At 49.4% G+C, this 14,497-nt stretch overlaps 2 protein-coding genes across 2 annotated transcripts in view; one reads left to right on the top strand and one right to left on the bottom strand.

Moving 5' to 3' along the window:
* Positions 1 to 14,497, bottom strand: part of PGAM1 (phosphoglycerate mutase 1) — a 1,080,404-nt gene that overhangs the window by 387,258 nt on the left and 678,649 nt on the right. The window lies entirely within an intron of this gene.
* Positions 1 to 14,497, top strand: part of SLIT1 (slit guidance ligand 1) — a 187,809-nt gene that overhangs the window by 121,464 nt on the left and 51,848 nt on the right. Inside the window, exons 6-13 of the mRNA XM_050802861.1 lie at positions 261 to 332; positions 893 to 964; positions 1,504 to 1,667; positions 4,337 to 4,484; positions 4,968 to 5,039; positions 5,593 to 5,664; positions 7,736 to 7,807; positions 8,495 to 8,638. Of these exons, the coding sequence (XP_050658818.1) occupies positions 261 to 332; positions 893 to 964; positions 1,504 to 1,667; positions 4,337 to 4,484; positions 4,968 to 5,039; positions 5,593 to 5,664; positions 7,736 to 7,807; positions 8,495 to 8,638 (816 nt within the window). The remainder of the gene's footprint in view (positions 1 to 260; positions 333 to 892; positions 965 to 1,503; positions 1,668 to 4,336; positions 4,485 to 4,967; positions 5,040 to 5,592; positions 5,665 to 7,735; positions 7,808 to 8,494; positions 8,639 to 14,497) is intronic.

The following is a 14,497-nucleotide window of genomic DNA, read 5'->3' as shown; positions in this document are numbered from 1 at the left end:
AGGGGGGTGCCTGGTCCCCAAGGGAAATGTAAGGTTGAGTAGAAGAATATAACTTTTACTTATATTTATGATTTTAATTGAAAATTAGAAAAAAACATTAAGTTTTTACTAACGTTTACTATTTGGATTGACACATATACACGTAACAAACAACTAGAGGAGTGCTTCTTTTGAATGAATGCAGCACGTGGTCACAATGTTTGGACACCCTTACTCTAGGCAATGTGCCCTTCTCTCTACAACCTTCGTTTCCTTCACAGACAGCTGGACAAGAACCAGATCAACTGCATTGAGGAAGGGGCCTTCCGTGCTCTGCGGGGGCTGGAGGTGCTGTAAGTAAAGCATGGGCAAGGAAGGAGGGGTGTGGAGGGCCCTGCTCTGCGGGTGCCAAGTGCCACAGCCTGGGCAGCGGGCGTCAGGGAGACAGGAAGGGGGAAACCTGCCCTCCTAGAAGCGCTCAGAGGAGGGGAGGACAAGCACTCATGGGGTCATGCCTGCAGCAAGCAGTGTGTCCCAATGTAACCTGCTCAGGATGAAACCCAAGGGTTTCTGGCACTTGGCCTGGAATGCTTCCCCCTTTCCCCCCGCCTATCCAAACCCCACCCTTTCTTCCAAGCCAACCCAAGCCTGGGACATGTCCCATCACCCACCCTGCTCCATGTCTCCATCCTACCAGCCTTGGAGTCTATGGTGCCATCGGCTCACAGTCACCGTCCCAGCTCAGGGCTTTCCTGTGGGGTGGGATATGCCTCATGCTCTTTGGCTTAGCCCCTCCACGTCCAGCCCCGTGCTGGTCCACTTTAAGGTCGAGAGCTTCCCCGTTCATTAGTAGGGCGGCCCTGTCCCACATCATCTGTTGGGCAGGTGCTTGACTCTGGTTTTTCCCATTTAGGACCCTGAACAACAACAATATCACCACCATCCCCGTGTCCAGCTTCAACCACATGCCCAAGTTACGGACCTTGTGAGTCAGCTGGGGCAGCAGGGAGCAGGGCATCCAAGCCCAGCTGATGCTGGGGGTGGGTGGGGCAGGAGGCGAAGCTTCTGCAGACAGGTTATGGAGCTCATTCTCCCTCAGACCCCCAGAGGCCAGCCCAGGCTGGGGGCTCCATGCAGTCGGAGGTGGAAGGAGTTATATAATTGCAGGGCATCCAGTGCCACTTAATTTGATTTTTCTTTGGAAAACAAATGATTTGTTTTTGTGCTTGAAAATGAGCCAGGCGGTTTGGGGCAGTGAGCCTGTGCGAGGTCAGTGCGATGACCTGGGCTTTGCTGGGCACAGCTGTGCCCAGAGCATGTGGGAGGGGAGGGACAGCAGCAGGATCTCCATGGGGCTGTGGATAATCCCCGGGTTGGAGTTGAGCTGCCTACTTGACTAAATGTAGACTGTGTTTGGCTTGAACACAGCACCAGGGGCAGCCACCTGCCTGAGGTTGGGGGTTCTCACAATCTGGCTGGGCTGGGGGCTCCAAATAGGTTGTGAGCCACCCTGTCCTCTTGCAGCCGCCTGCACTCCAACCACCTGTTTTGCGACTGCCACCTGGCCTGGCTCTCACAGTGGCTGAGGCAGCGGCCAACCATCGGGCTGTTCACCCAGTGCTCGGGCCCAGCCAGCCTGCGTGGTCTCAATGTGGCAGAGGTCCAGAAGAGTGAGTTCAGCTGCTCAGGTGGGTGCAGGCCCCTGCTGGGCTCTCAACTGTCCAGTGCCTCCTGCCCTGCCTCTTGTTCCCGCCCCTAATCTCGACATTAATACCTGGCCTGCCCATCACCTCCTGACCCGGCCCATCACCTGGCCCCACCCATCACCTCCTGACCCCACTGTCTGCCCCTCCTGGCCCATCTATCACCTCCCATTCTCACCATGGCCTTTGTCTCTGCGTGTCCCTTCTTGCCTCCTCTCCTTTTCCCTCCTGTCCCCTCACTGCCTCATCCACTCACCACCTCCTTTGTTCCACCTCATCCTCTTTTTGGCCTACTCAGTGCCTCCTCTAATGTCCTCTGGGCTCCTTGCCCCTGCTATCACCCCCTTCTCCCTCCTCCGATCGCCTCACCTCTGCTGCCTAGACAAGTCATTGAATTGGGCCCTCTAAACTTGGCTCCAAAAGAGGTGGGCCTCAAAGCCCACGCCCTTTCACCTTCCCTCTGGGGTTCTGTGATAGCTGGTTGCCCACGTCCTCCCTGGCCCCTTTGATGTCCATACTGCAGCCAGAAGACCAAAAAGAACCCACAAGTCTGGGCGGTGACTGCTCGTGTACTCACCTGGCCGTCAGCACTGTGTCGAGAGTCTGAACTGCCCTCAGGCTCTGCAAGCCTGGCCAGGGTCAGCGCCGCCTCCCCTGCCTCCCGCTGCCTGCAGCTTCCCCAGCTGTGCCTGCCTCTGCCCCTTCCTGGTGCAGGTGCCCCCAGCCCTGACCTCACAGGCTGCTCCCCTGCTGGGCACACCCTTCCCTCCTTGTTGCCTGCCGACTCCTCCTCACCCTGCAGGGCCCAGGGAGCCTTCTGTGATCCTACATGAGGTCCCGCATTGTGTTTCTGGCACATCCTCAGCACTTTGCTTGGCACAGGAAATGCTTGCTGAATGAATGGACAGTTCTCAGATTTGTGACAGAGGATTTAGAGGCTGACTGTTTCTCCCAAACCTGTGGACTGGGCCTGCCAGCCACACAGGGCTCTGAAGGAAAGCATCTCCTAGGCACAGCCTCCCCTCCTCAGTATGAGGCTCTTGGCTCTGGCTGTCACCTCCTCCACTGCACTGGCAGACACCCAGAGCAATGGCTGGGCTTGAACACCAATGCTCAGCACTGCTGTGTGTGTGTGCGTGCAGATGTGTGTATGAGTGTGTGTGTGCCTGTGTGTGAAAACGTGTGTGTGTACATGTGGGTATGTCTCATGTGTGAGCCAGGACTGCCTCTGCATCATTGCAGCTGCCACAGTTTTTAGGAATGGGAATCGGTAAATCACTTGGACAATTTTTATTTTGAAATGAAACCTTTTCCTTTGCATTTGGAAGATTGTGGTTTCTATGGACAATTTTTATTTTGAAATGAAACCTTTTCCTTTGCATTTGGAAGACTGTGGTTTCTATTTTCAGACATTAGTTTCTCCTCTGGAGTCTGATCGGCCTGGCAACCCTTTTCCTTTGAAGGCCACTGTCACAATATGCCAGGAATCCATGTAGCTTTGTCTCATTTGGTTCTGGTGCCCACCCTTTGGGGCAGCCATGGAAAATATTCGAAGTTAGAATGTTGGTGGGGGTATCAATTGGCTCAACCACTCTGCAGGACTGTGTAGCAGGATCCACTAAGGCTCAACGTCTGTCCACCCTGTGACCTGCCACTCCTGCTAGGTGTGTGCATTTTTTTCTGCAAAAATGTCCAAAAATGTTAAAGACAGCTTTTTCCATAATAGCCCCAAATTGGAGACAACCTGAATGTCCACCAACTAATTATGACACATCCATATAATGGAATACTACTCAGCAATGAAAAAGAACAAACTACTGATACACACAGCAACATGGTGAATCTCAAAGATTGCATATTAAGCAAAAAAAGCCAGACACAAGAGAAACTACTGTTTCATTTATGTGAAGTTCATAAACGAGCGGAACAAATCTTTCGTGATAGATCTCAGAATAGTGGTTACTTTAGGGAAGGGGCAGGAGGGATCTTCTTGGGTAATGGAAATGTTCTATGTCTAGGTAGTGGTTCCACCAACTACATGCTTCAGAAAGAGCACTTTGTATAAATTGTACCTCCAGTTTTTCAAAGGCTCTTATTTTAGACACTGAGCTGGATCCTGGTTTTACCACTTATTAGCTGTGAGAATTTCTACAAATTAATTAATATCGAGGACTCTGTTTTCTCAGCTGTAGAATGGCAACAGTAATAGGCTCCTCTTAAGTTTAAGTGCAATACTGCATGTACTACACTTATTATAGAATGTGGCATAGAGTAAGTGCTTGAGTGTTTAGGAAACAGTCATTATCACCTTCATATGACAGATGAGGGGACTCAGGCTCAGAAGTGTTAAGTGACTTGGACTAGAATCCAGAGCTTCAGAATTCTGGGCAAGGATTTCTTCGTGTATGAATCACACACCAGTGCAGTTCAGTTCAGATTCAAGTTCAGCAAGCATCTGATAAGAACCTACTGTGTGCCAGGTGCCCACAGAGTTATACCAAAGTCCAGAATCTTATTTCATTAGTGATCCCCCTGGTTCATCCTCATCCAGAGAAACTGCAGTGTGCACCGTGTCCCATCCATCAGTCTGTATCTGGGCTCAAGGCAGGTGCTGATGCACGACAGCCTGAGGCCACACCCCCCTGTTTCTGCAGGCCAGGGGGAAGCGGGGCGCGTGCCCACCTGCACCCTGTCCTCCGGCTCCTGCCCGGCCATGTGCACCTGCAGCAATGGCATCGTGGACTGTCGTGGCAAAGGTCTCACTGCCATCCCGGCCAACCTGCCGGAGACCATGACGGAGATGTGAGTACAGGGCAGGGCAGATGCTGGGGCGCAGCCGCTCGGCTGGCCTGGCTCCGGAGGGCCAGTGAAGAGCTGGAGTAGGCGCTGCCTCAGGGCTTGCCCCAAGGCCCCTCAGTGACCATGGAGAATACACAGGTTGCCCCTGCTGGGCTGAGCTTTGTGTCCAGGACTGGGAAACTCTGCAGGGCTGGGGAGGGAGTGTCCGTCTGTGGTCCCACCCAGCGGTGTGAGTCTGCTAGAATCGGGTTCTCAGCATCATTTGTGGGCCCCTTTCAGTTACAAACGCCTGGGATAATGGAACTCAAGTCAGCATTCTCTCTGTCTGTTCCAGTGTCCTTATCCCAGACTTCAACTTCTGGAAGGGGGAAGGGAACAGGGGCAGGAGGGGCCAAAGGCTTGTTCAGGGTGGATGAGCCCAGCAGATAACACCCACGGCTGGGCTGACCTAGGCCCTTGCGCTTCCCCTCTGTTTTCTCTCCGCAGACGCCTGGAGCTCAATGGCATCAAGTCCATCCCCCCTGGAGCCTTCTCACCCTACAGAAAGCTACGGAGGATGTGAGTGCCTCCCGCTGCTTCCTGGGGAGCTGGTACAAGGCTGATGGAGATCCTGGGTGGCCCCACAGCCCTGGGGCAGGCCCTAACTCAGCATCCCGCAGCTGAGTGGCCCTGAGCCAGTCACCTGGCATTCCTGCCCTTCAGGCTGCTTGGCTGTGATGCAGGGACCTCCTTGCAGGGCTATCATGAGGCCTGAAGGGAGTGCTGAGCCTGAGCCTGGCCTGTGACGGGAGCTGCTTGTCATCCTCCCATTTCAGCTTGGGTACCAATAGGAGCAATTAAGGATGGGAGGGGCCAGGAGATTGCTAGGATGCATGGGAAAGCTTTGTCCATAACTTCCCAAGTTGGAGTGCCCCCTCCTGCCCAGCCCTCAGACTGCACAGGGAAATAGCGGCCATGGGCTTTTCAAATGGAGGAAAGATCTGGCCTCTCACTATTGTCATTTCAAAGCACTCCGCCCTGCTTCCGTGGCATCTAGGAGGTGGAAGAGACTGGGCAGGGCTCAGTGGCCATTGAGGGATTCAGATGCCCCTCTCCTCTGCTCACTTTGCAGAGACCTGAGCAACAATCAGATTGCTGAGATTGCGCCCGACGCCTTCCAGGGCCTCCGCTCCCTGAACTCACTGTGAGTAGCAGTGCCAAGGCTTCCTCAGCAGCCCAGGCCATCCCCTGAGGAGGCTGGCAGGGCCCAGGGCCCTGGTGGACGCAGAAGGAGGAGCAGGACTATGCCCCCCTCCACACAGTCCCTGCCCACCCCAGCCTCAGTGGGTCATCCTTTGGCTGCAAAGGGTTTGCTGTTCCAGCTCCCTCTTCCTCACTGGTGGACCCTCTGATGCTGGGCGCGGGAGAAGTGTGGAGAAGCTAGGCAGAGCTGTTGCCCCTGGCAACTGGGATGCACTCCCTGCCACGGTGAGGATTTTCCCAGCATTCTTTGCACAACCATCTTGGCCCTGTCCCCCCACCAAAGCCCAGTGTACTCTGCTCCTGAGGCCTCTGCAGTCACCGCAGGGCCAGTGAGCACCAGCTCCAGTTATAACATCTGCCACACCTTGCTATCTTTTATCCCAAATGTGATGAATCCCAAGATGTGGTGGGTGCTGCTTGGACAGTATTTGCCGGCTCCTCCTTCCAGTATTTCCCTTCCTTCGGGCTCTACTGGGGAAGTCTGTCAATAAAGCATACAAAAGGTAGTGAAGCACCCCCATCTCCCACTCACCAAGTGTCTCACTCCCCGAGGTCCTACAGCACTTTGTCTGTACGGAGAGCACACTCAGGGTGCCCTGGAGTTGGGCGAGTTCCCTGTAGGAGGGGCCATTTGTTACTCTAGGGGATGAGTGTTTTCACCTGCTCCTTGGCAGCCCAGGACACGTGCTTGGCATAGACTAGAGGCCTGGCAAGTACAACAGAATGGAACTCCCCCGGGGAGTGTGGGAGCCTGCCAGCTCAGTGCCTTCTGTGCATGCCATCTTTTCTTGGAGCAGAGTCCAAGCAGAGGCTGGGGCTAATTGTGAATGGCACCCCTGAAGTTGTGCAGTATACACCCTACACAGCTGTGCATGACAGCCTGGTGAGGGATCGCTGTCATTGGCTGAGGAGACCAGATTCTGAAAGTGGCCTGCCAAAATGCAGGCCCCTTCCTCTGAGAAGTGAATAAAGCTCTCCTAAGTTGGAACATGGCAGTCTAAAAAGGTAAAAAGTGAAGAACCCAATCGAGTGGTTTTCTGTTGTTCATGGGTACCTGGTCACAGCCTCCTCCCTGCATATAGCAACGTGGATGATTCCAGTACACCCCACCAACACTGTCTATCTCGGCCAGCCCTGATCTTGCCTCCCTGCTTCAGTTCCTGCCCCCTCTGCTCCATTTCCCACCCAGCAGCTTGAGGGGTGTTTCTGAAATGGGAATCTGATGCTGTCTCAATGGCTTCCTGATGCTGGTTGGGTAAAGCCCAAGCTACCGCCCCATTTGTTTCCTCCATTCCAGCCACATTGGCCCTGTCACCTGTCCACACAGGACAGGCGCACACAGCTCCCCTGCAGGGCCTTTGCTGTTGCTGTGCCCCACTCCAGGAATGATCTCGAAGCCACGTTTGAAGAAGAAGTACCCAGGATTTTTTACTCAGCTTGAACATTTACGAGGGTAGCTTGTGGGGTCCGATTATGATATTGGGAATGGCATACAACCCCCCTCCCCAAACCTCCTGGATGCTTTCACTGTCCCCCCGAACCCACCCATGTCTACATGTGTTTTTTTTGAACTTTTGTTTTTTATAAAAATCTATACATGGAATTCATGCTCAATGCAGAAAACTTTGAAAATGCTAAAGTATATTAAAAAAATGCTTGAAGTCCCACCATCCGGATCTCACACTGCATGTGCCGTCTGGCATTCTATTTTTTCCTGTAACTCTCTGAAAATATGTTAGTTATTCTTGCCCATGGGGTTTTCTCTTCTCTCAACAATCTCCTTTTGGATTCTAGACCAGATGAATTTCCCAGGAAGCACCCCTTTGCAGCCTTCTGTGGGGTCCACGTGTGAGGGTGGTGGACAAGTTGCTATAACAAATATACACCATTAGGATGTGCTTCATGTAAATGGCTTAGGGGCAGCACTGTTGAGCTGGGGCCATCTGCAGAGCTGTGTTATCGCCCTGGTGGGCTGTCCTCTATAACTCTCCGCTCTGCTGCCTTTTCTCCAGGGTCCTCTATGGAAACAAGATCACAGACCTCCCCCGCGGTGTGTTTGGAGGCTTATACACCCTACAGCTCCTGTAAGAATGAATCCTGGGTGTCTTGGGTGGGACCCAGGGAAGGGCCAGCATTCCTCTGGCCTGCTAGACTGTCCCTTTCGGCCTCTTTGGGGTATGGAACTCAATTGAGACAGTGAGCTTGGAAGACAGGCAGACCCACTAGGGCTGAGAAAGTCTCCAGGGCTCTGCAGAGGCTAGAGAGGGAGGTGGAGGCAGCTTCACAGCTGCTCACAGGATGCCAAAGCAGAGAGGCTCCTGAGACAGCCCATGCTCCTGAGGAGCTCGGTGTGGCTGGAGACAGAGCTTTCTCCTCCAGGGGGACACCCAGGCCAGCTCGGCCTCCTTGAACCGTGAACTTTCAGGCAAGGATTTTCTCCCAGGGCTCAAGAGGCACAGAACACAAACGTTCCAACTCAGCTGTCTGGGGAACCCAATGGACCTCTGGGAAGGAGGAGGAGCCCCCCCTCCAACCAAAATGCCTTTGCAAGGTGGCTCTCTGCTTTCCCAGAATCCCACAGGGCATCTGAGCAGTTCTCGGAAAGAGAGAAGAGTGGGTTGACCGAGATGTCCCTGTGCATGGAGAAGGCCTGCTCCTGTGGGCTCCTCCCTGTAATAACGCAGGCCGGGGCCAAAGAAGGTGCCCAGGACGTGAGATGGGTCTCATGTCAAGCCTCTCTCCTCACCACTTGGTCCTGGCTCTGCCCACAGGCTCCTGAATGCCAACAAGATCAACTGCATCCGGCCCGATGCCTTCCAGGACCTGCAGAACCTCTCGCTGCTCTCCCTGTATGACAACAAGATCCAGAGCCTCGCCAAGGGCACTTTCACCTCCCTGCGGGCCATCCAGACTCTGTGAGCGCCCTGATGCCTTCTTCTTCTCCCCTCCCAGCAGGCGGGCCTGGGGGAGGTTGCAGCCTCCACCGACAGGCAGTGGTCTGGCTCTGGGCTGCTGGGCTCACTGGGGGTGGCCTCTTACAGAGGAAGGACACAGACCTGGGTTAGACCATCCTGGGTTCAAAGTCCACCTAGGCCTCTTATTGGCTGTGTGACTCTGGGCAGTTTCTCTGGGCCTCATTTTTATTTATCCGTAAGATGGGGACACCTTCCCATAGGGTTGTTATGAGATTAAAGAGGATGTTTGTACGAAGCTTAGCTCATTACAAGTGCTTGATAAATGCTGGCTTTAGCTAACAATAATATTGATGGTGATGATGATGATAATATATCACATTGATTCTAAGACACATGTTGTTTCCACATTAACAGCTCTGAAACTGGGATGCATGTTATAATCAGTGGTACATCACTTAGTTGGCAGCATTTTTTTATTGATAGTACAAAAAATAGTAGTGCCTCTTACAATTCATAATGTCAAATCAGATGAAATACAGTAATGACAATGGTGACTGTGAATAAAAAATTAGAGAGCAGTAAATCTGGTAATTGGTTGTAATATTTTATTGTGGAAAATTATAAGCAGATTAAGAGTAATACAGTGGACCAGGCATGGTGGCTCATGCCTGTAATCCCAATACTCTGGGAGGTCAAGGCAGGAGGATTGTGCAGGAGTTCAATACCAGCTTGGGTAACATGGCTGGGCACCCCATCTCCACAAGAACTTTTTTTAAAAAAGTAGCCAGGTGTGATGGCACACACCTGTAGTCCCAGCTACCTGAGAGGCTAAAGTAGGATGATTGCTTGAGCCTAGCAGGTTCAGGCTGCAGTGAGCTGTGGTCACACCCCCTGCACTCCCACCTGGGCAACAGAGAGACCTTGTTTCAAAAAAAAAAAAAAAAGAGTACTATTTTTCATCACCCAGCTTCCAATGCTGTACAATTAATTCCTTAATATCATTGAGTATCTAATTAGTGTTCAAATTTCCAAGTGTCTCTTGCATGTTATGCAATTCTTTTGTTTGTTTTTGTTGTTTGCTTTTTGAGCCAGAGTCTCGCTCTGTCACCTAGGCTGCAGTGCAATGGCACAATCTCAGCTCACTGCAACCTCCACCTCTCGGATTCAAGTGATTCTCCTGCCTCAGCCTCCAAAGTAGCAGGGATTACAGGTGCCCGCCACCACGCCCAGCTAATTTTTTGTATCTTTAATAGAGATGGAGTTTCACCTGTTGGCCAGGCTGGTCTCAAACTCCTGACCTCATGATCCACCCGCCTCGGCCTCCCAAAGAGCTGGGATTACAGATGTTAGCCACCACATCAGGATTTAAATAAAGCCTGTGCAATATAATTGGCTGATGTTGGTTTATGTTGGTTGATGTACCTCTTAAGTTGCTTTTAATCTATGTGTCCTCTTCATTTTCCTTTTCCTTGTAATTCATTTGTTGAAGACACTGCATCATTGGTTCTGTAGGGTCTACACTTTTTTGATTGCATCCCTGTGGTGTAGTTTCACATGTTCCTCTGTCCCCTCTGTGTCCTGCAGATTTAAAATTGGATCTAGGAGCTTGGTCAGGTTCAGTTTTGATTGATTTATTTGGCAAGATGACTTTATAGATGGGATTGTGGACTTCCCATCAGGAGGCAGACAGATGTCTGGCTGTCTCCCTTTTGTAATAAAAACAGCCATTGATCTCAGTGCTTGAATCCATTAATTCATTAGCAATCCTGAAATGGTGATTTTGAATTTGTATCAGTCTGTTTTTGTGTTACTATAAAGGAATACCAGAGACTAGGTAATTTATAAAGAAAAGAGGTTTACTTATCTGACAGTTCTGTGGGGGGGGGGTGTACACATATGGCACCAACATCTGCTTGGCTTCTGGTAAGGCCTCAGGAAGCTTACCATCATGGCGGAAGGTGAAGCAAGGGTAGGCATGTCACATGACAAGAGAAGGAGCAAGAGAAGGAGAGGGAGTGCCATGCTCTTTTAAATAACCAGATCTTGCATAAACTCAGAGTAAGAACTTACTCATTATCACGAGGGCAGCACCAAGCCAGTCACGAGGGATCCACTGTCATGCCTAACCTCGCTTTGCCTTCTCCCATGATTGTAAGCTTCCTGAGGCCTCACCAGAAGCCGAGTGGATGTTGGTGCCATACTCGTCCAGCCCACAGAACTGTCAGCCCAGTAAACCTCTTTTCTTTATAAATTACCTAGTCTCAGGTATTCCTTTATAGAAACACAAAAGTAGACTGATACAAATTCAACTGAACACTGAACACTGATCCGAATACCTCCCATCAGGCCCCACCTCCAACACTGGGGATTACATGAGATTTGGTGGGGATGAACATCCAAACCATATCAGAATTCTAACATTCTTTTTTCATTTCTAATGCAGTTGTGACTATGCTTTAAAACAGAATCCTTATATTTAACTGGAATGTTTCCACGTAAGGAAAATTCTCATCTGCTGTGTGGTTACACTTAGGCACATAAATGGTCCTCTCATTCTACATCTTTAATTCTGAGCCTACAGTAAGACGGGATGTGCTGACTTGTGGGTCCTGTAGTGTGCATTTAATGAGCATTAATTATTAATATTACTATGTCCGTTGTTGTCACTGTCATCCCTGCCCCTGTCTGTGCCAGGCAGTGCTCAATCATCAGATAACATCTACTTGGGGTATTGGGATAGGTTCCAAACAGGCTGAGTAAAAGGTACAGCTCGGGACCCCTGGGGACTCTGCACATCACCAGAGATGTCAGCCACAAAGACAAACTCATTAAAGCCCACAAATTCGCCTGCAGCCCAACTCCTGCTAATTAATTTACTTATAGCCAGGGAGATGAAGAAGAAGCCCCATGGGGAAACTTTGCCAAGTATGTGAAATTAGAGGGTACAGGGAGACACTGGCAAGGTGGACTATTTGAAGCAGCTGGCAGAATGTCTGAAAGAAACATGCTAAGGAGATTTACTGGCCAGGGACCCACACACAGGAAAACATTGGGGATGGGGAATGGAGTGAGAGACTCATGTGAGCCATTGTTATTTGCGTGTATTATCTTAATACTTAGAGATGCTATGAAGATAGGTGCTATCATCCTGATTTTACCTAAAACAAAGACTGAGGGAGGTTATGTGACACACCCAATGTTGCAGAACATTCGGTAAAACAGGAATTTGATCTCAGGCATCTCTTCACCATCACCGAGAAATTACTTAGCTTCCCCTTTAATTGTGCTTTTTCTGTAAGAACAGAACTCATTATTGAAGGCTGTAAAGCAACACCGAACTTTCATGCACATCTATTAGATGTTAACGACTACAATTTGGAACAAGAATAAAAGAAATATAAATCCAAGGTACTAATCAAGTAATATTATTAGAACCTCAAGTGGTTCAGCTTCTTGACTGAGTCTTATTTTATTAAACCTGAGCAGATTTAAATTTACCAAATCATGTTTGATTTGTCCGTAGCTCCAAGATCTGTGGCCGAGTTCCTGTGTAACACTATTGATTTTGCTGCAGTTTTACTTGCCCCAAGAGATTTAACATTTAAAAAAAAAAGAAATAGCCCTATTGAGGTATAACTTACATACTAAAATTCACCTGTTCTAAGTATACAATTCAATGATTTTTAGTAAATTTCCAGAGTTCAACTATCACTATGATTCAACTTTAGAACATTTCCATCACCTTGCCTTCAAAATCCCTTGTCCCCATTTCCAGACTCAGCCACTGGCCATCACTGATCTATTTTCTTTCTCTGTAGATTGCCTTTTCTGGACATTTCATAAAAATGGAATCGTGCAGTCCAGGTGCAGTGGCTCACACCTGTAATCCCAGTGCTTTGGGAGGCTGAGGTGGGCAGATCACCTGAGGCCAGGGCAACATAGTGAAATCCCCATCTCTACACAAAATTCTTAAAAATTAGCCAGGTGTGGTGGTTCATGCCTGTGGTCCCAAGTACTCAAGAGGCTGAGATGGGAGGATTCCTTGAGCCCAGAAGTTCAAGGATGCAGTGAGCTGATTGTACTACTGCACTTAGGCTGAGTGACAGCCTGAGACCCTGACTCCAAAAAAAAAAAGGAATCATACAATATGTCATGTTTTGTGACTGACTTCTTTCTTTAGCATAATGTTTTTGAGGCTCATTCACATTGTAGCATGTATCAGTACTTTGTTCCTTTTGATTACCAAATAATTTTTCCATTGTGTAAATAGACCACAATTTGCTTGTCCGTTCCAGGTGATGGACATTTGGGGCGGTTTCCACCTTAGGGACATTATGAACAATGCTGCTATGAATATTCACTCACAAATCTTTGTGTGAACCAACATTTTCATTTCTTTTTTGTTTTTTTTTTTGAGATGGAATTTCGCTCTGTCGCCCAGGCTGGAGTGCAGTGGAGCAATCTCGGCTCACTGCATCCTCCACCTCCTGGGTTAAAGCAATTCTCTGCCTCAGCCTCCTGAGTAGCTGGGATTACAGGCGCTCACCACCACACCTGGCTAATTTTTTTTTGCGTTTTTAGTAGAGACAGGGTTTTACCATCTTGTCCAGGCTGATCTTGAACTCCTGACCTCATGATCCACCTGCCTCAGCCTCCCAAAGTGCTGGGATTACAGGCATGAGCCACCGCGTCTGGCCAACATTTTCATTTCTTTTGGAATTTCTGGTTCATATGGTAAATTCCTGTATAACTTTTTAAAAGAAATTGCCAGTGTTTTCCAAAGTGGCTGTACCATTTTGCATTCCCATCAGTGGTGTATTATGAGGGCTCCAAATTTCTCTCATTCTCATCCTCACCAACACTTGGTATTGTCTTTTTTATTTTTATTTTTTTTGCATGTTGATTCCAGCCATCCTAGTGGGTATGAAGTAGTATCTCATTGTGGTTTTAATTTGCATTTCCCTAATGACTAATGATTTTAAGCCTCTGCCTCCAAAGATTTTTAGCTGTGACTCCTTAATGCATATATCTAGAAAGACACTGAGAATTAGTCCTCTCTTCCTTTCCTTCCGCTGCCAGAACTGTTCACAGAGGCAGCTGCATGGCCACATATGCAGCACATTTTTGGGTGTTCCTTTAACACAGTTATTTTTTCCCAAATGGATTTTTTTTCTTCCTCCTGAGTGTTTTCCCTTTCCAGCTTCCTGCCCTTTGAAACTGTTAAAAATTCTAATTTGTATAAAATACTAAAGTTTACATAGAAGCCACCTGTCTCTGTGGGTGGTTCAAGTTTTATAGGTTGTTTTTGGCACAGCCTGTTTCTAGGAAGGAGATATTCTACGCCACACACCTTGAGTATTTTAATACATGCCTAAACAACACAATTAGATTGACTTTGCACAATTTTCTGCCAAGATGGTAATAAAGGGAAGCAAGTGGTTCAGGCAGGGGCTGGGGCACTAAGTCACAGGCAGATGTGGATGGGCAGGTGGGGAGGAGTCATAAGCAGTCCTTAAATCCTGGTATGTTTTAAATTAGCTACAAACTCTGCCTCCAGGATATCAGCAAACACACCCTGTCTGTGGAAACTGAAAGTTTAATAGGGGAAATAAATGTTGAGCTTGATGCAGAAGAGGTAGGAGGGGCCTGGTCCACCTGGTGGAGCTGAGAGGAGCAAAAACTCAGGCGGGAAATAGGGAAGGACACTGCAAAGGAGAGGTAGCGGGGACCCAGTTCCCAACCGGGGGCCGGAGGGCAGAGCCCAGGAGGTGATGGATGGCAGAGAGCACCGCCAAGGTCTGAGCTGAGCTGGGCACAGACCCTGGGCAAGGGTTTACTCTTCTGCTTGGAGAGTTCTGC

This window comes from Macaca thibetana, chromosome 9 (assembly GCF_024542745.1).
Source record: "Macaca thibetana thibetana isolate TM-01 chromosome 9, ASM2454274v1, whole genome shotgun sequence".
NCBI classification, from domain to species: Eukaryota; Metazoa; Chordata; class Mammalia; order Primates; family Cercopithecidae; genus Macaca; species Macaca thibetana.
Note: the sequence above shows the minus strand (reverse complement) of the source record. Positions and strands in the feature narration are given on the sequence as shown.